Source organism: Gopherus evgoodei, chromosome 1 (assembly GCF_007399415.2).
Source record: "Gopherus evgoodei ecotype Sinaloan lineage chromosome 1, rGopEvg1_v1.p, whole genome shotgun sequence".
In the NCBI taxonomy this organism is placed as follows: Eukaryota; Metazoa; Chordata; order Testudines; family Testudinidae; genus Gopherus; species Gopherus evgoodei.
This window is the reverse complement of record NC_044322.1, coordinates 123803110-123829111: the sequence shown is the minus strand read 5'-3', so window position 1 is coordinate 123829111 and position 26002 is coordinate 123803110. Positions and strand designations below refer to the sequence as shown.

General features: G+C 43.9%; 2 protein-coding genes across 4 annotated transcripts in view; both read right to left on the bottom strand.

The window, feature by feature from the left end:
• Positions 1-5294, bottom strand: part of PLCXD1 (phosphatidylinositol specific phospholipase C X domain containing 1) — a 30329-nt gene extending 25035 nt beyond the window's left edge. Inside the window, exons 1-2 of one of the 2 annotated variants that reach the window (XM_030571586.1) lie at positions 5215-5294; positions 3536-3615 (exon numbers count right to left, since the gene is read on the bottom strand). The gene's annotated coding sequence lies outside the window, so the exon portion shown is untranslated. Of the gene's footprint in view, positions 1-3535; positions 3629-5214 lie in introns of those variants that run through there. The other variant, XM_030571596.1, reaches the window with a different exon arrangement.
• Positions 5295-25045: 19751 nt separating this feature from the next.
• Positions 25046-26002, bottom strand: part of LOC115655707 (regucalcin-like) — a 47007-nt gene continuing 46050 nt past the window's right edge. For both annotated transcript variants that reach the window (XM_030571444.1, XM_030571416.1), the window contains exon 8: positions 25046-25143. In XM_030571444.1, coding sequence (XP_030427304.1) covers positions 25127-25143 — 17 coding nt within the window. In that variant the 3' untranslated portion in view covers positions 25046-25126. The remainder of the gene's footprint in view (positions 25144-26002) is intronic.

Genomic DNA, 26002 nt, shown 5'->3' with positions numbered 1-26002 from the left:
TTTAAGTGCTAAACATTTGCAAGAAATTGGATAGTCTCTCTTTCCCTTTCTATACAGCCAGTGGAAACTCCTAGGTGTGCGGCACTTCTGAATATCAGGCCACTTATGTAGGTACCTAAATTATGATTATGGGGCCTAACTTTAGGCACCCATTTTTGAAAATCTTTGTTTTGGACTCCACACCACTTTTCATAGGGGTTTCTTGGGCTAGTTTTTTCCACACACGTTGCAGCACAGCCTCTGAACTTGAGGCCAGTCTCCAAATTAATCTTATTAGCTACGTTAACTAATGAAATATGCCTGTGCAATTTACATTCAAGATCTTTAGGATGATGCTGTAATATCACCACTCAGTGTTCCTCCCTGACACATGGCTAAAACTCCAAGGGGCAGCTCCTCAGCTGGGGGAAATTATCAGAGTTCTATTGAAGTTAACAGAGCTATGACAATTTACATGAGCTAAGGATCTACCCATTGTGTGGCAATGACTCTCCTTACTGCCAAGGAGGACTTGATGCAGCTCTCTCTCAAGCCTGTGAAAGTCAGGCTTGTGATGGAAACTGAGATTCATCTGCTATAAATAATGCAATGAAATTTTGATCCTAAAAATAACTACAAATATTGATTATATGTGTAAGCAGAGTCAGGATGAGCTGACTAGTGAGGAGCCAATACATTTAGCACACAGGCTTGTGGAAGCTAAAATGGGCTACCTAAGGCCCTTTGGAGGGAACCAGTGAGCTGGTATAATAGGGAGTGTGATTTGTCTTGACGATAAATTTTCGGGTTGGGGGAGGATGTAAGCAGAGTCAGGATGAGCTCTATCCTTACATCTGGTGGTGAATTATAGTGAGTTGTGGAAAAGAATTTCAGGGGCTGATCTTGTTTGCATAGGCACACCCACCCCACCTAGCATGAGCGCATAGCAGCCATTTGGACTGTTGTGGGATCCCCAGTTTCTCTGTTATTGGGACAGGAAGAATAAAGTGTTATTACTCTGATTATGTGACTCAAGGACAATGAAACTGTTTTATCACAAAGGGACTCACCATCAACTAAGTAGCACTTGCTAGATCAGGGTCATGGGTTCCAAAACCCAGTGAATTAAGAAAGGTTGGGGACAGGTATTTGTATCTAATAGCATAGGCCCAAAATACCAATTGTACTTTCTTCTCTCTCTACTATAGAACATCAGTGCTAATTTTAATTCCATTAGGAGTCTAGTTACAGGCTGCTGAATGGAATTCACTTTGGGCCAATAGTGCACCAGCACTTAGGCTCCCCTAGTACAATCTGAAATCACTAAAGAGCTGAAATCAGTGAATGGTGTGGGGGGCCCTGAAGGTATGTTGCTGAGCAGCTAGCAGAGCAGGGAAGTTTGTGGGATGACTGGAGTGGCTTGCGGGACAGCTGGCAGAGTGGAGCAGTTCACGGAACAGCTCTAACAGCTTACGGGATGGCTGGTGGAGTGGAGTGGCTCATGGTGAAGGCTGCAGCAGAACCCCATGGAGAGGCGGGGCAGTCGGCCTCGGACCACGTAAGGTGCCCTTTAACACTGCGGTGTGCCTTGCCCCCACTGGGCGTAAAACTCTGCAGATAAACTTTTGAACTCTGAGGCTGCACTGACCAGGGACAGAGACTTTTGGGTTGTTGGACTTTTGGGTGATTTTGGGGTTGCTAGACTTAAGACCCTGAGGAGAAAAGGATACTGCCAAACTTACTTGGGGGGGAGGGTCTTTTGCTCATGGTTTGTGTTATGAATCCTGTTTGTGGTGTTTCCTCAACATAATGCTGCATTGTTTCCTTCCTTTATTAAAAAGATTTTGCTACACTCAGACTCTGTGTTTGCGAGAGGGGAAGTATTGCCTCTTAGAGGCGCCCAATGGGTGGTATGTAATTGTCCCAGGTCACTGGGTGGGGGCTCGAGCCGGTTTTGCATTGTGTTATTGAAACGGAACCCCTAGATACTGAACCCAGCCCTTGCTGCTGCCAACTCAGATGGGCAGAAGGGTTACATATGTTTCTCTCTTCTCTGCTTCCTCTGTTGCTTGTCTTCTTAGACCACGATCCCACATAAGGGTCTAGCAGTACAGAGTCCCACTGAAGTCAGGGGAACTTTGCACAGGTGTAGGAGTTTATCAGCCCATGAGCAACACATGGCAGAATCAGGGCCCTCCTCCGTTGTAGGAACTTTGAGGCAGAGATTATGTCTTCCTTTAGATTTTAAGGCCAGAAGGGACATTATAATCTAGTCTGCCTTCCTATATAACACAGACCATAGAATCTAACCCTTTAATTTCTGCATTGAGCCCATATGCTCTGTTTGAGCTAGAGCAGGGGTGGCCAACCTGAGCCTGAGAAAGAGCCAGAATTTACCAATGTACAAAGAGCCACAGTAATATGTCAGCAGTCTCCCATCAGCTCCCTTGCCCTGCTCACAACGCCTCCCACCCACCAGCAGCCCCACCGATCAGTGCCTCCCCACTCTCCATGCACCTCCTGATCAGCTGTTTTGTGGTGTCCAGGAGGCTGGTGGGGGGTGAAGTGAGGGCATGGCAGGCTCAGGGGAGGAGGCAGGAAGACGTGGGGTGGGAGCAGGGCCTATGGCAGAGCCAGGAGTTGAGCTGTGAGCACAAACATACACCCCACATTGGAAAGTTGGCGCCTGTAGCTCCAGCCCCAGAGTCAGTGCCTATACAAGGAGCTGCATATTAACATCTGAAGAGCTGCATGTGGCTCTGGAGACACAGGTTGGCCAACCCTGAGCTAGAGCATATCTTTTATAAAGAGATCCAGTCTTGCTTAAAGACTGGAAAGCAATGGAGAATCCATCACGCCACTAGATAAGTTGTTCTAATGGTTAGTTACCCTCACTGATTAAAAAAATGTCTTATTTCTAGTCTGACAGTAAACAGGAGAGGTGTGTACAGTACCAAGCAATTTGTGGATGTTACCATAATAAAAATAATAAATATTAAACCCAGTGACTAGGTAGTATACAATTGCGTAGACATAATGGACAGTTTCATTAATATTTTAATATCTGTATTAAACATCTGTAATATGCATGATACATTTCCAAAACATAATAAATAATACAAACATACCAAAATATAATACAGAGTATTATAATTTTAGCTCATTGCCTTCTAAATTCAATAGGCCAAAAAAGATGGTGCGGCATTTCACTGGTGTGGGGTAGTTTATATTGGAAGTACATATTATATGCTTTGACCTGTGAAATTCCTGATGAAACAATGAACATGAGTTCACCATTCCTCTTAGGAACAAACTAATATTGTAGTGATTGGGGAAAATACGTTTACATAAACGAAGTGAACTGCCAGTTAAGAATAAATTGTCTCTGGAAGACGCAAGTAAAAGCATCCACGTCTAGAAAGAGTCTAAATAATTCAGAATCCAACTCACAGATTGCTTTTAAAAGTAGTATATATTCAAATAATTCCAGCTCTTTGATTTAGTTACACTATACTTTTGTTCTCAAGGGGAAAGGGATTATTTTAGTTTTACTTACTCTTATGAAATCATTTGGTTTTCATTTCAGCTGTTCATTTCTTCAAAATGATTTCTGCTTTTCTAGTAGCTAATCTTCCCCTGTGAAAAAAACTGAACTGAATCTCAGAGACTACAGCAGGAAATAAATGCAAACAAGCACAGCACACTCCCTGCTATGGGATTGGTCAAAGTCTGCAGCACACTCTCAGATCAAGTGACACCCAGCTTTATGAGAGGAGGAAGAGTAAAAGTTCCTCAGGTTCGTAGAGCTGTCTAACATGTAAGAATGAGACACTGTGTTGCTTCATGATTAATGTACATGCAAGGAATAGGGAAAGGAAGTCTAGCAGCACACAAAGTAATAATATTTAACAAACTTTTTGCAGCATTTTAAGATGTAAGGATGAAAAGGACTGTATAAGAGATAAACTATATTATTTTTTCAATTAATTATTATCACCTTTATCTTCCAACAGCATTTCCAGTCTCCATTTCAAGGAGAAGAACTAATTGACCTAATATTTCCTTTCCCATCTCCAACTTCTACAATTTCTACATTTAGGATGTAGGTTATCATCATTTATCCAGGTATTGTACAGACATAGGAAGTGAAGGTCCCATGCTTTAAGAACTTACTGTCTAAATAGACAACCTGTATACAGATAGTGGGTGAATGACATGTACTGACAACTAGTTTGATTCACCAGTAAAGTTCAGCAACCACCATGCTAGTTACAAATGTGTTTCTCACCATTCCTAGAGATACTGAGATATCAGCTGCATGCAATGGAGTGAATACAGTAGCAAGCTCCCCTATTCAAAATATACATTTAATGTCTAGTCCCCAGATGGAGGTGATCTTAAGGAGTTATTTAGAGCTTTGGTTATTGTAATTTTAGAGGCACATTTCTAAAAGTGCCTCTACTTCACTGTTCTAATACAATGACATTTATTTTTATATAGCTTCCTTTATACAGAGCATTACAAAATGCTCCAGAGGCATGGAACAGAGACAAAGTCCTTTTCTGAAGCTGGGTAAGGAGACTATCAGCCAGGGGTGAAAGTAGGACAGTATGGGCCAGTACAGTGTACCAGTAAGAAGTGGCCGCCAGTACCAGCCCATACGCAGCCGATGTTAAAGCGCTACCACAGCAGCTCTTTAATGTTGTTGCCCCTTTTGCCCACCGATCCCCCAGGCCTCTGACAGAGCCCCTGGAGAGAGGCATGAACCAGGCAGCATTGATGGGCTGGCTGGGGGAGACTGACCTCCAGCCCCACCTCTTCTGCTGATGCCCTGCCCCTTGCAGGGTCCCAGAGCCAGGCCCCCATACTGGTAAGTGCTTAATGTTACTTTCAGCTCTGCTATCAGCAGCAGAAAGTGGAAGTTAGAAGGGTTAGAGTTAAAAAAATAAATGTTTAAAAGCAGTAAAGTTACAAATTAGTGTGTCACAGTTCTTGGGTTGCTTATGGGCACCACCTTCCATCTGAGGCTGCAAAACCTATAGTCCCCTCCCCCGCACACACCCCAATCTGCATAAACAGGAGTCTCTGTGATGCAAAATTGAGGCAAACAGTTTGACTGCATTTGAAGAGGACCGGGCTCCTGGCTCCCACTCTCCAAGTCCTTTCAGTACAATCCAAGATTTCCTACCCCTGCAAGGGGTAGAGGAAAGTGGTACCGACTGCTTAACAGCTCACCTGAGGCTTGCTGAACCTATCCTGCCTGTCCAGTATATCAGCGTCAGTTGTCTGCTTGTAGACTCAGGGGAGATCAGTGGGTGAGCGCCTCCAGGGCAGTTTCTCTGAAGCCTTCCAGAAGCCCCTCTTCAGAGCTGCTGTTTGCTTTCTCCCAGAGCTGCTCAACAACGGGCTTTTAAACTGTTATTCACCCCTGACATGACTGGCAGGGCTAGAGAGGAGGGGCCAACCTTGCCCACAGTAACCCTTTAACCAAATTTGTCACTGGGGGGGGGGGGGGGGTGGAAAGCAGATAAACCCAACAATGGGGAGAGTAGTGCAGGGTCCATCGAGCACAAAAGCAAACAGGATTTTTTTTAAAAAATAAGATTTGAAACTCAGAAATCACTGGGGGAAGAGGAGACAAATGTCAAAGGAGGAGGTGAATGTACAGTGAATAGAGGGATATGAAGTCAGCGATACAGGGGGAAGTAGACTCCCTGGAGAGTTTTAAAAATCAGGAAGAGAAAGTTAAATTTAATTCAGAGAGTTCATAGGAAGGCAAGGTGAGGGAGGATGGTTGAGAAGAGAGTTACTTGGCTCTCAGACACAACTGTGATGAGTGCATTAGAAATAGACAGCTAGGTTCCTGCATGCTAGAGCAAATCTGGCTGCAACTGTCTGGACACTTTCAAATTTAAGAAGTAAAGGACATGAAGTCTCCTCTCTAGAGTGACAGTGGTGATGTCAATGGAGATATTCCTATTTAAATTGCTCTGAGTGAGATCACAAACTGGCCCTAAGGATTTAGCACAATCATAAAAGAGGAAATAATAGGAAACTGATCAGCAAGTGATTAAGCAATGATACAGTATTTCAACAGAGGGTCAAGGTAAGGATGAATTCTGGTAATATTGCAGAGATCATGATAAGCAGATTTACAGACGAGGAAGCTGTGGGAGGGAAGAAGTCCAGATTCTTGGCTTTGGTTACGAAAAATGTCTGAGTTAAAGTGATTAATAGCGGAATTAGAAATAGTGGACAAAAACGAACTCGGGAGGAGTTGGTGACTTTTGAAGCATTTAATAAGAGGAAGTTATGGTGCTGACAAACAAGACAGGGAGCTATAAGGGGATCAAAAAGTGAGCTGATGGACACAGAAAGATGCTTTATGTCTGTGTATCTGAGTGAAACGTCTCTATTTTGTTAGTTATGTAGGCATCCATCACGGCTCCATAGTTAAAGCTCATTTGAGTTTTGCACTTAGAGCAGGGATTCAACCATTTTATTGTGCGTGAAGAATACACTTTATTTTGCTCCCCGTTGCACCACTTACTCTTTGAATTATGAATGGATTTTCTGAAATTTTTCAAGTAAATCTGTCCCAGTTAAAAATAATTTAAAAGGGTCCCTTAATAACTTATGCTGCTGCCTGAGACCTTTTTTTGTCCTGAATGATCTTGTCTCAGACACTGTCAAGCTAAGCAAAAAGTGGCAAAGAAGCAACTCTTTAATAGATTTGGCGCAATGGGTAAGTTTTTTAAAAGAAATGTTTAGGACTGATGGTCTTTTTTCCATGCTATAAGGCAGGGTTGCTCAAACTTCATTGCATCATGACCCCCACCCCTTCTGCCAATGATTATTACTAACCAACCCCGGGAAGGAGGAGACCACGAGGAGCCCCTCCACCCTGGGCAGGGGGACCAAAGCTGAAGCCCAAGTCCCACCCCCCCGGGAAGGGGCGCAAAGCCGAAACTTAAGGGCTTCATCCCTGGGCAAGGGGAGACTGTAACCTGAGCCCCACTGCCCAAGGCTGAAGCCGTCAGGCTTTGGCTACAGTTCTGGGCAGTGGAGCTCAGACTTTCGACTTCATCCCCAGGCCCCAGCAAGTCTAATGCCAGCCCTGGTGACCCCATTAAAAAAGGGTCACGACCCACTTTGGGATCCCAACCCACAGTTTGAGAACCGCTGCTGTAAGACATGGAAATGCAATATTAAAATATCTGAACAGTCTTTAACTGTGAATTTCTGGGTTTTGCAATGCTTGTGTTAGGTAATACACTGTACCTCGGAGAACCATCCTGGAACCTCCATATGCAGCACTGGCATACAAGTATGACATGTTGTATACAAAGTGTGCCTTGTGAGGTATCTTTTTAGAAGTTTTGAGCTGTTGAACATGAATATCCTGTTAGATTGTATGTGCTACCCTTGCATGGGCAGTTATGACGTTTTGCAGTGTGTTACTGAAATATGTTTGGAGTGGGGAGACGCCCACAGTCAATCTTTTAATTGCAACAAAGGACCAGCCAGACGTGCTGATGGCCCATTAAAGGGAAGCCACTCTCAAAACAACAGCCATCCCAGAAACTTCTCAGAGAGAGCATGTATATACCATGGAGACTGCTTGACCAGTGAGGACTGCCTGATCCTCACATCACAGCAAAAGATCGTTTCAGCAAGCTGGAAGAAAATATAAATAAGGGAAAGTGACATCATCATTTGGCCTCTCTTCCCCCCCCCCCAACTCAACACCTGGAAGAAACGTCTGGAGGCTAAACACTTTGAACTGAGGAAGGGTGGGCCCAGCCTGGAAGACAAGTCCCAGCCCATATATTGAAGATCTGTAAGCTGTTTGTTCCATCTGTCAGGCTGAGACACTGCTTGATTTGTAGAACTTAGACTGTGAATTTATTTTTATTTCTTTAGTAACCAACTTTGATCTCTGTGCTTGCGACTTATAATCACTTAAAATCTCTCTGTAGTTAATAAACCTGTTTTATATTTTACCTAAAATGGTGTGTTTTGGTTCAAGTGCTTGGGAAATCTCAGCTCAGTTTACAAAGGCTAGTGCGTTGTCCTCTGCATACTGAGGGAGTGGTGAACGTACACTGGTCAGGCTTCTGTGTAGTTCTGGGATGCAAGGCTGGGGAGCTGGGGGAACTCGCTGGAGTCTCCCTATTGATGGTTCAAGAGTAGCTGGGAGATCATTCATGCAACTCAGTTGGGTGTATCCCTGCCTGTGGATGTCTGTGCAAGTGCAGTGCCTGTCAGAGGATTGTAATTTGACAACAACATAACACTGTGATATTCCAGGTTGGTGGGACAGAGGGCTCAGTGGTCCCACAGTCCTAGTTGCACCCCAGGTACCTCATCATAGTGGCACAGAGAGCAGGGTGAAATGCACAGCTTGTTGATCTGAGTGAGATTTGCTCTTCATATGGTGGTGTAGAGATTTTAAGTGAGACTTTAAGCGTGGTGGCTGAGAACAGTCAAAGCGCAAGTTACCAGTTTGTTATTTTCTGTTTGCTTATTTCGGGAAAGGAACAGAAAAAGCAGAAAGATGGGTTAGAGTGATGGAATTGCAAAACTAGAGATGTACAGGCTGCATGTGGCAGAAAAAGAGAAACAACATCAACGACTCTTGGAGTTAAAGGACCTGGCGATAAAAAAGAAAGAGAAAACTGATGAATTAGAGCCTCAGTTAATCCTAGAACTGCAAGCCTAAGCAGGTGAGCGTAGTTTGTTTGTCTGGAGATAAATGAATGGCTTAGTACTTCTGAGGTGAAGCGGTAACCCTAAGATGCTAAGAGTACTGGCTGCGATGCGTTTTGAAGGGAGAAGGTTCTGTGGCAGTTGGGCGGGTGGTTAGTGAGGAATGGGTCACAGAGACAGAGTGTCAGGGGGCCGAGGGAAGAGGGTATTTGGAGGTAGTTGTTGAACTGTTTTTTGGAACCCATCGATGCTAGAGCTCATTGGGCCCAGCAGTTGAAGCACCTTTAACACTTGCCTCTGAGTTGTAGGTACAGCTAGTGCCCTACCAATTCCGGTACTAGAAAACAGATTGATGACCAGAGCCCTCCAGCAACCATGGGGGAAGAGAATTACACAAAAAGGGTTACTCATCTGTATCATTATTGGGACAATGTTCTTTCAAGTAGCCAGACTTAGTAAAAGAGAGCTGGAGATGGTCCACTCATGGCAGGGATCAATATCCATTGACAGCAGTGGCTATTGCTACATCATATCAGCAAATACATTGACTTTGACAGTTAACATTTGACTTGGCCTAGTTCTGGTAATTAATGTATTCTGAGGCACTGGACTAAAGCTGATGGATTCGAGCGAGGTCTACACTCAAAAGTCAAGTCGACCCGGCAACGTTGCTCAGGGATATGAAAAATCCACACACTTGAATGACGTTGTTAAGCCATCTTAATCCCCAGTGTACACAGGACTGGGTTGATGGAATAAGTCCTCTAGTGACCCAGCTACTGTCTTCCAGGCAGGTGGCTTAACTACACTTACCAGAGACCCCCTCTTGTCGCTTTCTACACTGAAGTGCTTCAGTTGTGCCACTGTAGTGTTTCAAGCATAGACAAGCCCTCAGAGGAGAGACCCAAAGAGGGAAAGGAGGAGGACAGGGCACTCACTCATAAGATAAAGTAATCACTAGGCCTAAGGGAGTAGCATCAATGTGACCTTTTGTTTTCCAGAGCTTAGTAGCTTACTGAGGAGCTGTGAAGTCACAGTGAAGTGGGACGCTCCCTTCTTACACAGCAGCTCTGGTCTAGTCTATACTGGTTTTTATACTGCCCTCATCACTTTAGTATCTGAACACCTCCAAGTAGTGCATTAAACAACATGACTAACAACAGGCACAAGTGAGCTGTTCTCTTTCTCTAATCCCAGGGGAAGAATTGTATGTGCAGCATAGTGTTGTATTTTGGTAGGGTTTCGGTTTTAGGTGCGTTTTATTTTTTAATATACACACTGTTCTGGGTTTGATAGGGAAGGCAAGGTTGAAAAAGTATGCCTTGCACTTGAGGAGAAGGTGGGGAGCTCTGTAACAGTCCTTACTTCCTGTGGGAGTTCTTTCTACAGCCTCTGAGAAAGCTCTGTCTCATGCACAGACAAGCTTTATTCTTATGGTAGAAAGCTCCATTGTGCCTGAGGAGCGGAGCTGTTGACCATGGTCTTTATCTGGAGCTTTAGGCAATTGTTTAAATACCTTGGGCCCAGGACTTTGAGTGCCTTGAAGATAAGGACTGGCTTGACAATATTCTCAGGGAAGCCATTGTAGAGAATGAAGGACAAGTCTGATATTCTTGCAGTAGCCTGTGTTGCTGTAGAGAAGCACTGATGCATTCTGTACTAGCTGGAGTTTCCTAAATGCTGGTGGCTTCATACCTAGGCATATTGAATTGCCGTCGTTCCAGCCAAAAGGTGTAAATAACCAAGGCCAGGTCATTGTTTGGGATGGAGTTTCCTAGCCATACAGAAAGGGTAGAAAGCATTACTTGTGCATGCTACTATGTGAGAGCTTAGCATCAGTGAGGAACCCAGGAGCACTGGTGAATTGACCAATTGTGGGGGTATATCTTCAACCAACAGCTGCAAGCTCTTCAAAGTACTTCCCTCTGCCCACCAGCTGTACCTCTGTCTTCATTGGGCTCACTTTCACTTAGCTATCAGAGGGGTAGCCGTGTTAGTCTGGATCTGTAAAAGCAGCAAAGAATCCTGTGGCACCTTATAGACTAACAGAGGTTTTGGAGCATGAGCTTTCATGGGTGAATACCCACTTCGTCAGATGCATGTAGTGGAAATTTCCAGGGGCAGGTATATATATATATATATGCAGGCAAGCTAGAGATAATGAGGTAGTTCAATCAGGGAGGATGAGGCCCTGTTCTAGCAGTTGAGGTGTGAAAACCAAGGGAGGAGAAACTGGTTTTGTAATTGGCAAGCCATTCACAGTCTTTGTTTAATCCTGAGCTGATGGGGTCAAATTTGCAGATGAACTGAAGCTCAGCAGTTTCTCTTTGAAGTCTGGTCCTGAAGTTTTTTTTGCTGCAGGATGGCCACCTTAAGGTCTGCTATAGTGTGGCCAGGGAGGTTGAAGTATTCTCCTACAGGTTTTTGTATATTGCCATTCCTAATATCTGATTTGTGTCCATTTATCCTTTTTCGTAGCGACTGTCCAGTTTGGCCAATGTACATAGCAGAGGGGCATTGCTTGCATATGATAGTGTATATTACATTGGTGGAGGTGCAGGTGAATGAACCGGTGATGGTGTGGCTGATCTGGTTAGGTCCTGTGATGGTGTCACTGGTGTAGATATGTGGGCAGAGTTGGCATTGAGGTTTGTTGCATGGATTGGTTCCTGAGCTAGAGTTACTATGGTGCAGTGTGCAGTTGCTGGTGAGAATATGTTTCAGGTTGGCAGGTTGCCTGTGGGCAAGGACTGGCCTGCCACCCAAGGCCTGTGAAAGTGTGGGATCATTGTCCAGGATGGGTTGTAGATCCCTGATGATGCGTTGGAGAGGTTTTAGCTGGGGACTGTATGTGATGGCCAGTGGAGTCCTGTTGGTTTCTTTCTTGGGTTTGTCTTGCAGTAGGAGGCTTCTGTGTACACGTCTGGCTCTGTTGATCTGTTTCCTTATTTCCTCGTGCGGGCATTGTAGTTTTGAGAATGGTTGGTGGAGATTTTGTAGGTGTTGGTCTCTGTCTGAGGGGTTAGAGCAGATGCGGTTGTACCTCAGTGCTTGGCTGTAGACTATGGATCGTGTGAGGTGCCCGGGATGGAAGCTGGAGGCATGAAGGTAGGCATAGCGGTCGGTAGGTTTCCGGTATAGGGTGGTGGTAATGTGACCATCACTTATTTGCACCGTGGTGTCTAGGAAGTGGACCTTCTGTGTAGACTGGTCCAGGCTGAGGTTGATGGTGGGGTGGAAGCTGTTGAAATCATGGTGGAATTTTTCCAGAGACTCCTTCCCATGGGTCCAGATGATGAAGATGTCTTCAATGTAGCGTAGGTAGAGAAGGGGCGTGAGTGGACGAGAGCTGAGGAAGCGTTGTTCCAGGTCGGCCATAAAAATATTGGCATATTGTGGGGCCATGCGGGTGCCCATAGCGGTGCCACTGATCTGGAGATATATATTGTCATCAAATTTGAAATAGTTGTGTGTGAGGATAAAGGCATAGAGCTCAGCAGCCAGTTGTGCTGTGGCATCATCAGGGATACTGTTCCTGACAGCTTGTATTCCATCTGCGTGTGGGATGTTCGTGTAGAGAGCCTCTACATCCATGGTGGCTAGGATGGTGTTTTCTGGAAGGTCACCAATGCTTTGTAGTTTCCTCAGGAAATCAGTGGTGTCACGGAGATAGCTGGGAGTGCTGGTGGCATAGGGTCTGAGTAGAGAGTCCAGATATCCAGACAGTCCTTCAGTGAGAGTGCCAATGCCCGAGATGATGGGGAGTCCAAGATTTCCGGGTTTTTGGATCTTGGGTAGTAGATAGAATAACCCTGGTCGGGGCTCTAAGGGTATGTTGATTTGTTCCGGTGTTAGTGTAGGGAGTGTCCTGAGTAAATGTTGCAGTTTCTTAGTGTATTCCTCAGTGGGATCTGAGGGAAGCGGCCTGTAGAATTTGGTGTTGGAGAGTTGTCTGGCAGCCTCCTTTTGGTAGTCAGACCTGTTCATGATGACAACAGCACCTCCTTTATCAGCCTCTTTGATGATAATGTCTGGGTGGTTTCTGAGGCTGTGGATGGCATTGCGTTCTGCACGACTTAGGTTATGAGGCAAGCGATGTTGTTTTTCCACAATTTCTGCCTGTGCACGTCGGCGGAAGCATTCAATGTAGAGGTCCAGACTGTCATTTCGACCCTCAGGAGGAGTCCATGTGGAGTTCTTCTTCTTGTGCTGTTGGTGGGAGAGTATCTGTGTATCCGCTTGCTGTTCAGTGTTGTCCTGAAAGTATTCTTTGAGTCGGAGACGGCGAAAGTAGGCTTCCAGATCGCCGCAGAACTGTATCATGTTGGTGGGAGTGGCAGGGCAGAAAGAGAGTCCCCGAGATAGGACAGACTTTTTTTCTGGGCTAAGTGTGTAGTTGGATAGATTGACGATATTGCTTGGTGGGTTAGGGGTACCACGGTTCTGGCCCCATGAGGCAGGTAGGAGTTTAGACAGCTTATAGTCCTTTTTCCTTTGTAGAGAGGTGAAGTGAGTAATGTAGATCTCCTGTCTTATTTTAGTGAAGTCCGTTTGTATGGAAGTTTGGTTATTGATGAGAGTCTCCAGGTTGGAGAGCTCTTTTTTGATGTTTTCCTGTTTGCTGTATAGGATGCTGATCAGGTGGTTTCTCAGTTTTTTTGATAGAGTATGGCATAATCTCTCACTGTGGTCTGTGTAGTATGTAGATAGCAGTGGATTTTTTACCTTTAGTCCATTTGGTATGATGTCCATCCATTTGCCTTGCCAGTAATGCCCCTCTGCTATGTACATCGGCCAAACAGGACAGTCGCTACGAAAAAGGATAAATGGACACAAATCAGATATTAGGAATGGCAATATACAAAAACTTGTAGGAGAACATTTCAACCTCCCTGGCCACATTATAGCAGACCTTAAGGTGGCCATCCTGCAGCAAAAAAACTTCAGGACCAGACTTCAAAGAGAAACTGCTGAGCTTCAGTTCATCTGCAAATTTGACCCCATCAGCTCAGGATTAAACAAAGACTGTGAATGGCTTGCCAATTACAAAACCAGTTTCTCCTCCCTTGGTTTTCACACCTCAACTGCTAGACAGGACCTATATATATATATCATCTGACGAAGTGGGTATTCACCCACGAAAGCTCATGCTCCAAAACCTCTGTTAGTCTATAAGGTGCCACAGGATTCTTTGCTGCCTTCACTTAGCTGTTCTTCATCCAAGAGCTGATCTCATGCAAGCACTGGGTCATGTTGGTGGTAGTGGTGTGGACATATGTGGTGAAGGTCAGATAAACCTGTGTATCATCTGAATCTTGCTGGTACTTGAGTCCAAGTCCCTGATCAGTTCACCTGCTTGTAGAAGTTAAATAGGACTGGAGAGAGAATTGATCCTTGTGGAACTCCACAAATGAGGGCTTTAGTGATGGAGGTAGTTTCCCATCATTAGTCATTGATTGTGTCCTTCCAGGAAGGACTTAAACCATTCTGGCATAATCCCCTGGACCTCTGCAACTCTCTCAGGTGGGACAGCAGTATTTCATAGTCAGCAACATTGAATGCTGCACAGAGGTCCAGGGGATGAGAATGAATTTCTGCCCTCTAGCCATTCGCAGCAGATCATCATCCATCAGCACCACTAAAGCTATTTTCATCCCATGTCCTGTCCTGAATCCAGGATGTGCTGAGTCTAGGATAGTAAGTTATCCCTCAGAGAAACCCAGCATGAGAGAAGATCCTTTCCGTCTCTCAGGATAAAGGGCTAATCAGAGGAAAGAAAGTATCTACCAAGATCCACTCTGAAAGTCATGAGGAGGTTGAAAAAGTATCACTTGCTACACTGACAATCAATAGTAGTTTACAGTATATAACAAATAATAATTTGAGAAATACCAATTTCCTAGAACTGGAAGGTCATTGAGTCCAACCCCCTGCCTTCACTAGCAGGACCAAGTCCTGATTTTCACCCCAGATCCCTAAATGACCCCCTCAAAGATTGAACTCATAACCCCAGGTTTAGCAGGTCAATGCTCAAACCACTGAGCTATCCCTCCCACCCATGTACAGGCTGCAGTGTTTATTTTACCTTGTATGTTCGGACATAGGCACCAACTCCATGGGTGCTCCGGGGCTGGAGCACCCACAGGGAAAAATTGGTGGGTGCTCTGTACCCACCGGCAGCCAAGCTCCCAGCCCTGCCCCAGCTCACCTCTGCCTCTTCCCCTGAGCACGCCACATCCCCACTTCTCCCCCTGGCTCCCAGCGCTTACTGCCACAAAACAGCTATTATGTGGCAGCAAGTGCTGGAAGGGAGGGGGAGGAGGGTGAATGCGGTGCGCTCGAGGAAGAGGCGGGGCCGAGATTTGGGGAAGAAGTCCAATAGGGGCAGAGAGGGGGCGGAGATGGGGAAGGGACTTTGGGGAAGGGGTTGGAATGGGTGGGGGATGAGGTGGAATCGGGGCTGGGCCAGGGGCGAGCACCCACTAGTGCCAGGAAAAGATGGCGCCTATGTGTTCAGATCATTATTGCTTAGAACAGAGTTTCTCAAATGCGGCCACTGTGGCTACTGTGGTCACATGTGGCCACCCAGGGCTTTTCTTGCAGCCACAGCTTGCTGGGCAATGATTAGGGGGTGGGTGGGAGCAAAGCAGCGGTTTCTTCCCTGGGGCTGCAAGGCAGGGTTGGGCCTGCCCCCTTTTGGAGCCACAGGTGCCAGAGGAGCAAACAGCTGGGGCTAGTTCCCCACCTTCCTGGGGGCAGTGGGGCACAGACTTCTGGCTACAGTCCTGGGGTGGCGGGTGGCAGGCTCCGGCCTCAGGCTCTGACCATGGGACTTTGGGCTCTGGGTTTTGGCAGTGCAGTGGCGGGCTCAGTTTCCCCAGCCTCTGGGATCACTACCCATTTCATCACCACTGTCCCCCACTGCTGCCCCCAGACCCTCACTCATCCACCCCATGACCCTTGGCCCCCACTGTCTCCCTACCCACTTCCTCGAGCTTGCCAAGGGTGAGTAAGTCTGCTGTGAAAAGTGGTATGTGACTGTTTGTAAATATCACTCATCACTGTCTCAGGGCTAGATAACAAGTCTGCTGCTGTGAAAAGTGATATTAACAAATATACAAATATCACTTGTCATAGGAGCAGACTTACTAGCTAGCAAGTCTAAAAACACCCCCAAAACCACAACCAAAAATACAAAAAAACTAACAACAACCAAAAAAAAGACAAGAACATGCAAAACACCTTATTTGTGTTTCTATTCTGTTTAGGTCCAGTTAAAAAAAAAAGACAACTGTACATTATTGTTATGAGGAGGGTGCAAATAAAAACCCTACATAAATAACTTTTGGCCATGTATATGTGCATATTTATTTGTTTTTCCTAAATTGATTATCTTAGGGGAAATTGTCATAATGGCCACCGGCAAGATTTGGTGGCTGCACTCTGAGGACACCAAAAAATTTGTAGTGGAGAACCTCTGGCTTAGAACAAGTCAGTCTTTCTGTGCTGTTCTTCATATAGATGCCATTGATGTTCCCAATTAGTATTCATTATGTGATGGAAAAGAACTGTAACTGGTATCCACAATAATCCAGAAATCATGAATTTTTCCCTAATACTTATTGACAATTTATGGGTATGCAAAGCTGAGCAGAAAATCAAACAAGTACACAGGAACTCACGTGCTATTTCCAACTTTACTGCTTCCAGATGTGGTGTTAAAAAAAATACAGTTGACATTTTTAAACCATAAAACAGGTTCATTTCAAGTTTTGTTTGAAGTTTCAGGCTGGCTTTTATTTTCACTGTACTGATGCCTAGATGTGGCATAGTGTCTCTTGCACGGAGCAAAATCTATTAAATAAGCCATCAACAGTTCTCCCATTATTCAAGTACTATGGGGAAAAGGCTACTAAGAGATGCTGCAGTTGTTTAATATACTATGGGGGGTCATACAGAGGTGCTGGAACAAGGGGTACCTGGCTTGAAGTAGTAATAACAACCCAAATACATGGTTTCTGCCATCAGAAGCCCCACTGTAGAAACTGTTCAGGCACAGCTAGGGTCATAGCTAGGAGCAGACTCTTGTACCCCAGCTTGAACTCAATCCAAGTGACTGGGAGATGAGCTAAGGGACAGAAATCAACGTGCACAGACATCAGACTGACTCATGCTCCATCTCCTACGTATACTATCTTGAGCTGGTTTTCTGTGTATGCAGCAACAGTCATAAAAACGATGCCACTGTTCTTTTAACGCAAACACTAAATGCCCAATTCTGGTTGTGTGTGTTATTAGGAAGAGATCTTACAAAAACTGCTCATTGTCAGCATTTTGCACACTAAATAAAACTTTGTAGCATAGCTCTAATGACTTAGGTATTTGCACATACATTAAAATTAGATAATGCATATAAGAAATATGCATGTTAAATCTATTTGGTATGATGTCTATCCGTTTGCATTTGGAAAGGAAGATGATATCTGTCTGAACTTGTGCAAGTTTCTTCATGAGGCTGACGGATTTCTACTCCATACGGCGTCAAGTATCAGAGGGGTAGCCGTGTTAGGCTGGATCTGTAAAAGCAGCTGCTGTTAAATCTAGTGAGCCACAAGATTTTACGGATTTCCTCCTCACTTTTTCTCACATGCTCTCTGTTAACGTCATATCCATAGCCCTGTTCTGTTCCTGTACAATGGGTTTACACTCTAGTGTTCATTACACACAAATCTGCATAGGTTCAACAGACACCACCTGAGTCTATCATATTTATTCGTTCCAACAAATTAACTTTCCCAGACACTTGCCTTTTAATTGGACTGATCTGTACAATACATAGGAGTTTCTGAGCATTCCATCCTTTTCCTGTAGTACATGGAAGATTTCACCACATTCTGATAACAATGTGTATTGTTTATAAATAAATTTAATCATAGATGATGATTAATATACACATGATAGAATGATTTCATTTTCTGTTCTGGAAAAAACTGATCACGTTTTTCCTGACTATTGAGTTATACTGGGGAAAGATCATTTGTTCATACATCTACATCTATTCAAAGTGCAAAGTGCCTTAGCAATATTCATTATAAAGTTTTAATTGGCAAAACTAAATGCAAACAATAAACAAGCAACTGACAATACAAAACATAGGCAATAATAATACTGATTTAAATGAACACGTCAGCACTTGTTATGCTTTTATACTGGCACATGTGAGGAGCTACAATAAGGCCAAGTATAACAAGCTGAAGGGCAAGTTTTTCTAGTTCCCTGGATATGATTAGAAGACGTGCTGATGGCACACCCATGTTTCACTGTTTTGCTTATAAAGTATTTTTGTATAATTAGTCCATTGGAATCAGAGTAGGACAGTAATGTATTTCTCAGCTCAACTAATTAATTGGCCCTAAACATTAAGAGCTCCCTGTAAATATACTACCACACTGATAGCCAGATCCTGAAGCCCTTACTCATGTGAGGAGAATCACTGCCGTCGGTCACTGGCTCAATGAGTTTGAGAGCTTGATGGGCATCTCAAAAATATATGACTGGTCAGTGGGGAATAGAGTCCAGGCATCTTCCAAGTGGGCTCCCTTTTTGCCCTTGTGAGGGTTAGGGATTGAGGGAATGGATTCTCCTCCCAAGAGCACTGGAAGGTATTTCTAGTCTTGCCCCAGTATCACAGGCTAGGGTAGGCAATCTGCAGCTCCCACCTGGAACCAGCCCTCCTGGTTCGCTACCTGGGAAGAGTTAGTAGATTCAAAGATCAGAAGGGACCATCCACTCTGACCTCCTGTATAACACAGGCCATAGAACATTCCCTAAATAATTCATGGAGCAGATCTTTTAGAAAAACAGCCAGCCTTTATTTTAAAATGGTCAGTGATGAAGACTCCACCACAACCCTTGGTCTGTTTGGGCTTGTGTTAGTGACAGCACCATGGAGTCTTAGGGAAGGCCTATTCAGGGGTTGGATTTTGGCAAGGGACCCTCCTAGCAACCCAGAGGCCCTGGAAAAGTGCTGTGCCAAAATGTACCACTGTGTTCACATCCTACCCACTATTCTAATAATCTTTGTGCAAAGTATGCCTTGTGAGATGTCATTTAAAAACTCATAGTTTGCTGATCAATAATATCATGGCAAAATGTACATAGCAGCGTCATATGTGACATTATAAACATAAGCTGAGATCATGACTAAAAGTATGTTTTCAAGAGAAGTCTGGGGAGTGACCAAACCAGATCCTCAGAGAGGAAGAGCAAGCTGGTGCCTCATACAGGTGTAAACAAGGCTAATGGACCAGTCTTTGGCAGGAAAGGAGACAGGGGCAAAATATCTACATTTTAGCAAAGAAACAGCACTGCGTTCCCGTCCATATAGACTGCCTGTTGCCTTGCTCCCAGCTGGAAAAGCTTCTCAAAGGGGGGACAGGACAATAAAAAGAAGGGACAGACATCCCAAGGCACTCCTTTCTCCATCTCTCTCTGGCCATCGATTCAATGCACGAGAAGGGACAAAGAAAGCAGCCAGTGACCAGAAGAAGGGATCCTGGCCTAAGAAGTTTGGCCACTAAGACTGTTGAGAGCATGTGGTGAGAAAAACTTTGCTTTGAATTTAACATGGTTTGTTAAGTTAGGCACTAGTTGCATTTTATCCTTATTTTTCTTGTAACCATTTCTGAGTTTTATGCCTCACTACTTGTACTCATTTAAAATCCCTCTCTTTGTAGCTAATAAACTTATTTTACTGTTTTGTATAATCCAGTATGTTTAAACTGAAGTGTTTGATCAGTTCCATTTGGGGTAACAAGATGTGTGCATAGCATTTCTATTAATAAAAACAGACTTTCTATAAGCTTGTATTGTCCACGAGAAGGGAGTACAGGACATATATTTCTAGGGGGAAATCTAGGACTAGGGATGTGTTGCTGTCATCCTACAAGGCTAGTAAGAGCCACGGTGTGGCTGGCTGGCTGCAGCACACACACAAACATAGCTGGGAGTAACTTACATGCTGGAGACTGTTTGTGAGCAGTCCAGACTGGCACCTACAGCAGTAAAGCCCTGTAAAGGGCACCCCAGGTTAGAGAACAGGGGTGACATAGCGAACGAATGAAGACGTTGGGACATCCAGTGAGCGCCCAACAGGTCCACTCAAGATGGGGAGGTATGTGAAGGAGTGTACTAACCCTTTAAGGACCAATCTGGATCTCACAAACAGAAGAGCCTGGGTGAAATTACCTTTTCCACCCTACTGACCTATTTAAACAGAAGGAAGAAGCAGAGGAAGGTTGGTCAATATTCAGAGCCTTGCCAGGTTGTTTACATTAGGAGGAGAAATTGATTATAACGAGTCTGGTATTTCTTTGGAGCCTGTTTATTTACAAAGAATGTACACAAAGTCCTGTTTCCCCAAACACAGGAGGAACAAACAACAGCAGGCAGTCTCCTTGCTCGCAATTTCTAAACCTGCCTCTCTACCCTAGTTCTGAGCCCCAAGGAGTTCTGTCTCTGCTCCCACCTAGGGCCATGTTCACAACAGCTTTTCTGGCTTTCTGCTAGCTTTGTCCTGATTTCCATCTCTGACACACAAAGCCTCAGCACCAGCATTTGCAATCAGTTCCCAGGGAAACCCCTCAGCCCATATGACTTAGCTACTGATTGGCCCTGCATGCAGCCTAGTACCTTGGGCAGTGGCTTCTATTGTTTCAGATATCTTACTCTCTAGAGGAGCTTAATTGCTTCTTCCATTTACCCTGAAGGAAGGTTGGATAACATACCTATCAATAGGGCCCAAGCACATTCACAGTCCATTATGGTCAATTTCACACATCACCTCCATATTGGCGCACATAACAAATTTCATTCTCCACATGGATGTAAAAAATTAGAGGGAACATTGGTTCCCAGAGGTGGAGGTGGGTCTGAGCTCCCCCTAACAGTGGCTGTGCAGGGGATGGAAAAGTCCTGTCACTCTCCAGTCCAGCCAGAGCAAGGAGCCCCCTGGCTGGGGCACTCCTAGCAGCAGGGGAGATCAGATTTCATGGGTAAGAGCTTATTTCATGTTCCTGTGGTGGATTTTTCTCAGCCATGAAATTGGTAGGGCCCTACTTATCAGCTTTAATGAGGTCTGTGATTGCAGGTTGATCAACGATACATTTTATGGCAGCCTTTAACATCTTCCAGCATAATATTATACATATTGCATCAGCTTCACTTAGCTCACCATCTGGTGCACAACGTTTAAATTGTTTGTTGGACTAATTAGAGAAATCCTTTCTAGTAGCATTTCCCATTGTTGAAGCAAATACAGAAAAATAGAAGATAAATTACCAAAAAAACCACAACCCACCCAAACCTTGTACAGTTAACTGCCGTGGTTTATGAATGCACATAAACTTGAATTGCCTGAAACCTTTATTTTACTTGACAAATATTGGGGTTTACTCATCAGTCCCAAAGGCAGAATGTAATTATATCATATCAAAGTTGCTATTAAGATGGAACATCAGGGTTAACATAGTTGCTCTTGAAAAAAAAAATCCCTGGATTCTTTTAATGACCATGACTGGGGAGGCCCTTAGTTTTATGACAAATCCAAAAGAGAGCACCTCTGGCAGCCCAGACACCCTATCATAGACTTGGATGTGGGTCGTCAGCCCTAATGGTCTGACAAAGGCAACCAGGCCTAGTGGCTGGAGCTTTGGAGTCAGGAACCAGGGGTTCAAGTCAAGGGTCAGAGTTGGGGTCAGGAGCAGGGCAAGAACAAGGCTGGGAACAAAGCAGGCATAGAAGTGATCACAGCTACAGGCATAAGTGTTGGGCAGAGTTGGGAAGCGCTATTGCTGGGCTCAACAGCAGTCCTGGCAATACCACTTGGACAATCTGGCCAAGAAGGGGTTTCTGCTGCAGTTAGCTAGCTGATCCCAGACCCAGCTGCAGGCCCACATTCCTGACAGACCCATAGTATCACGCCAGGGGTAATTGGCTCAATACTTTGGCACCTGTTAATGATTAATTCCAGACCACTCCTCCCACAGAAAATCCACAGACAGGAACCAGGAGGAAGGAAAGTTCCACAAGGTTCTCCTTGCTGAGTTTTTCCTGTTCTGTTGGGGGAAGGATGGATTTCCCAGACTGTTCCATTGCTGGAAGGTTGCAACATAACACTACTTTATTTCTTAGAATTCAGAATAATGCACAAGAACCCCAGAACACAGAGAGAGAGAGAGAAACAAAACAGGCTGCTCCCTAAGTCAAAGCGACATCCACCTTGCTTTAACCTGGCTCCTCCCATACAGCCTGTCTGCTGACTGACTCAGATAAGCCAGACAGCTTGTCTCAGAGCCTTCCAGCCTGCAAGCAGAACTAGGAAAGCGATAGTTTGTCATTTTTAACCAGTTTCCAGTCCAGTCCTCAACACACCATTCCCACAAGAAACAATGGTGCCGGGTTAAGCATCAAATCTATTTCTCATTTACCTCTTCCTTATTGTTGCATTTCTTTAAAAAAAAATCTAGAAGGTTAGTCTGAGGGAAATGGATCCAGCTTCCCTTTAAATAACACACAAAGATTACAGCTGTCACAGATGAAAATGCGTAATTCATGCCTCATTGTAATCTATTAATTACTTAGTGGTCCAAATTTCTCTAGGTAGTGTCCTAAATCCATATAATGCTCCCAAGAGTTATATTTTGCATTTAGATTTCTGAGTTGGCTGACAGATGTGAAAAAATGTATGTAGCTACTAGACAGAAAACTCCCACATGATCAGTTTCCATGTGAGCAGATGCCAAAGAGGGTCTCTTATTCCAGCTAAGATTAATTAAATTAATGTGGATAACATTAAATGAATGCTTTTCATTTTTCTCCTCATCTGCCTTTTTCTGATGCTATAATAATGCCTTAAAATAAAACATTTTTATGATACCATTCACTTTTGGACAGATCCCAGCCTACATGGAGATTCTCCAGCGCAAACTTGGATGGTGTGAAATTGGAAATCAGCTCTCTTTGGTGGACAGCAGCATAATGACAAGGCTGAAAATTGCTGCAGAAGCTGCTGGTCAGATTCACAGCCCCACAGTGCAGCTAATAATGGTATCATATATGCTTTTGTGTTAAGAGATTGAATTTGGTGATCTCATTCATCCTTGTCCATATAGAGCAGTGGTGGGCAACTGTGGCCAGTCAGCGTAATCCACTGGCAGGCTGCAAGACAGTGTTTACACTAACCATTCGCAGGCATGGCCCCCTGCAGCTCCCAGTGGCCGCAGTTCACTGCTCCCAGACAACGGACGCTGCGGGAAGCAGCGCGGGCCACAGGGACATGTTGGCCACCGCTTCCCACAGCTCCCTTAATTGGCTGGGAATGGCAAACCGCAGCCACCGGGAGCTGCAGGGGACCATGCCTGAAGATGGTCAATGTAAAAATTGTCTCGCAACCCACCAGCGTATTACCGACGGGCCGCAGGTTGCCCACCACTGCTATAGAGCATTTGCTCACCACAAAATTTGGCATATATTTCAGGTTCTCTTCAAGAGAAATCAGGCAATTGAATATCAGAGAGATCACAGGTCAGGATAGTTTTCATAGAGCTGCGGAGAGAGGATCAATTGATTATGCAGCATCTACCCACAATCAGCCCATTGGCTTCAACAGGACAAGAGCAGCCCAGATTGTGGTTCTAGCCAGCCCTCAACTCTGACTCATCTTCTACTTTCAAAAGCACCAAACTCAGACAGTTTAAAAAAAAAAAAAGCTCCTCTTATCCATCCATACTATTAGACACAACTTCTCATAGCCATAATCAGTGAAAATTGTTTTAAGACATGGCAGCCATCCACTCTTGCTGACCTTGTGGATGATAGTAGCCTCTTTAAATGATGAACTGAAACACCTTTTGAAAATAAATATAAACACACCTTTAAGATCATAAAGGTGACTGTCCGGTCTAATTTAAGAAGATCAGGTTTGTTTCCAACTGTTATGGAAAGATTGGTTTAAAAAAAATTCCCTGCAGTCTTTGCAACCCAACTTCTGCAGCATTTTGTAAGTATATTTGGTCCAGCAAATGAAAGAGACTTCTCTGTTTTTATTTTCCAGAGATAAATGTCAAAGTAAACAAAAAACTCATAGTAGCTATAAAATACCCAACCATTTTTAATAATCTAAGTTATTATTAGTAATATAGGTAAAGAATTTTTTAGAAATGTTATTTAAGCTAAAAGTGTCCCTTTAAATCAAGAACAAGAACACATGTGTAGCCTTGAAATTACAAATAAATGCATTTGTTAAAGTAAATCAAGGTTTTTACCTGCCTATCCTGTTGACAGACCTCTAGTGACAGGCTGTAGAAGGTAATGGTTCTTTGGTGATGACCTGCTTCCCAAATAAACAAGTCTGAGTGTCGTTTGGATTGTGCACGCCTGTGGGCAGGGACCTGTCAGTTGTATTTGTGTAGTATATACCCCTGTGATGCTGTGTAAATAATAACAATATAGAGCTTTATTAAGAGGTGGGAACACAAATGGGAGTGTTAGTTACTCCAGCTCACTATTGTGTAAGCACATGGAATCTGGTCTAATTACACATTGCACCAGGAAGGTGCGTGGTGGAGCAGGAAAAGCAAACTAAGGAGGAGGGAGGGTTTCTACAGGGTCCTGCAAGTTGCTTTTTTCGCATCACCCTTTGTGTATCCTTAATACATATGTTATTCCTACTTATATCCATTTACTGATGTGTAATTTACATCACCATTTATGTCACCGTCTCCATTTTGCTCTAACTCTTTAAATGCCATCCACGTGTGCTACCAAAACCCAATAGACGTTAGCTGAAATCTTGAAGAATATCAGTTCTAGAGGTAGCGTCGTAGAAGAAAGTTTAAATAACCACGTGATATTTTAAGAGGAAAGATGGTCCTGTGGTTAAGACACTGGAATGGGACTCAGCTGATCTGGATTCACCTCCCAGGTCTCCCACACATTTTCTGTGTGGTTTTACGCAGGTCACTTAATCCCTATGTGCCTCTGTTCTCTATGGGTAAAATGGAAATAATGATACTTCCCTTCTCCCACCCATTATCTATCTTCCCTACTTAGCTCTTTGGGGCAGAGACTGTCCCTTATTATGTGTTTGTACAGTGCCTTGCATACTGGGGCCCCGATGTTGGGTGAAGCTTCTATATGCAAATCATATTTTGAATGTCAGCAATAGCAGTGATAACTACTAATCAGTAAGAAAAGAAAATGAAATCCATAAAGAAAGTTAACCAGGTGGAATTTAATGCTGAGTTACAGTGTCATACAGCTAAAAGGACTTGTTTGCCAGTGAAATAAGAGCAGAATAGATTCTTTTCTTGGATGGTGCTTACAGAAAGCCATCTGACGTCAGGCAGAGTCAAGAGAACCGCCAGTGTTGCTATCATTTTTAATACGGTATTCCAACTGTCAAAGCCAGACACATTCAAATCAGAAATAGGAGACACATTTTTAACAGGATGATTAACTATTAGAACAAACTATCCAGGGAAGTGGTGAATTTTCCATCTCTTAATGTCTTCAGATCAAGACTGGATGCCTTTCTGGAAGATACGCTTTAGTCAAACAAACAATTGGGCTCAATAGAGGAGGGTAACTGGGTGAAATTCTCTGACCCGTGTGATACAGTAGAACAGACTAAATAATCTAATGGTCCCATCTGGCCCTAAAAAGTTATGAATCTATAAATAATGTACCTATAAGTATTATTGTTTTCTTTTTTATAGTTCATCTGATGTATAAAACTGTTTTCCCCTCTAAAATGAAAAGTTTTTTTTGAAAAAAAGAAAACTTCTGTTAAATCAAAAAGAAATCCAGAGTTATACTAATGCTAAAAAAATTTGGAAGCAATATAACACCTTATGCTTCACAGCTTAAGCCAATTTCTGACTACCTTCCTCTGACTAGGGCTCTTGAGTACTATGGTAATATAAATCAAAATAATGATTGAACTAGCCAGATCGTGGTCTGATCCAATCTGTCAATTTCTGTGTATGTTCCTAAAAAGAGTCCAAAATTTTACTATTTCCAGGCCTGTGACAGTATAGAGACATATGAATAACTATAGTGACAAAATGAGAGTTAACTATGACTTTAAGCTGTATTATCTGAATTTGGTGTGACTTGAGACTAGAGTGAACTGGTTTTAACAAGGACATATATAAACAAGTCTTTCAGTAATGACAATAAAAGGTTTTAGACGGTCTTGAAAGAAATAAGAAGCATAACTGAGCCGAGTGTTCATTTCCCAAAAAAACAACAACAA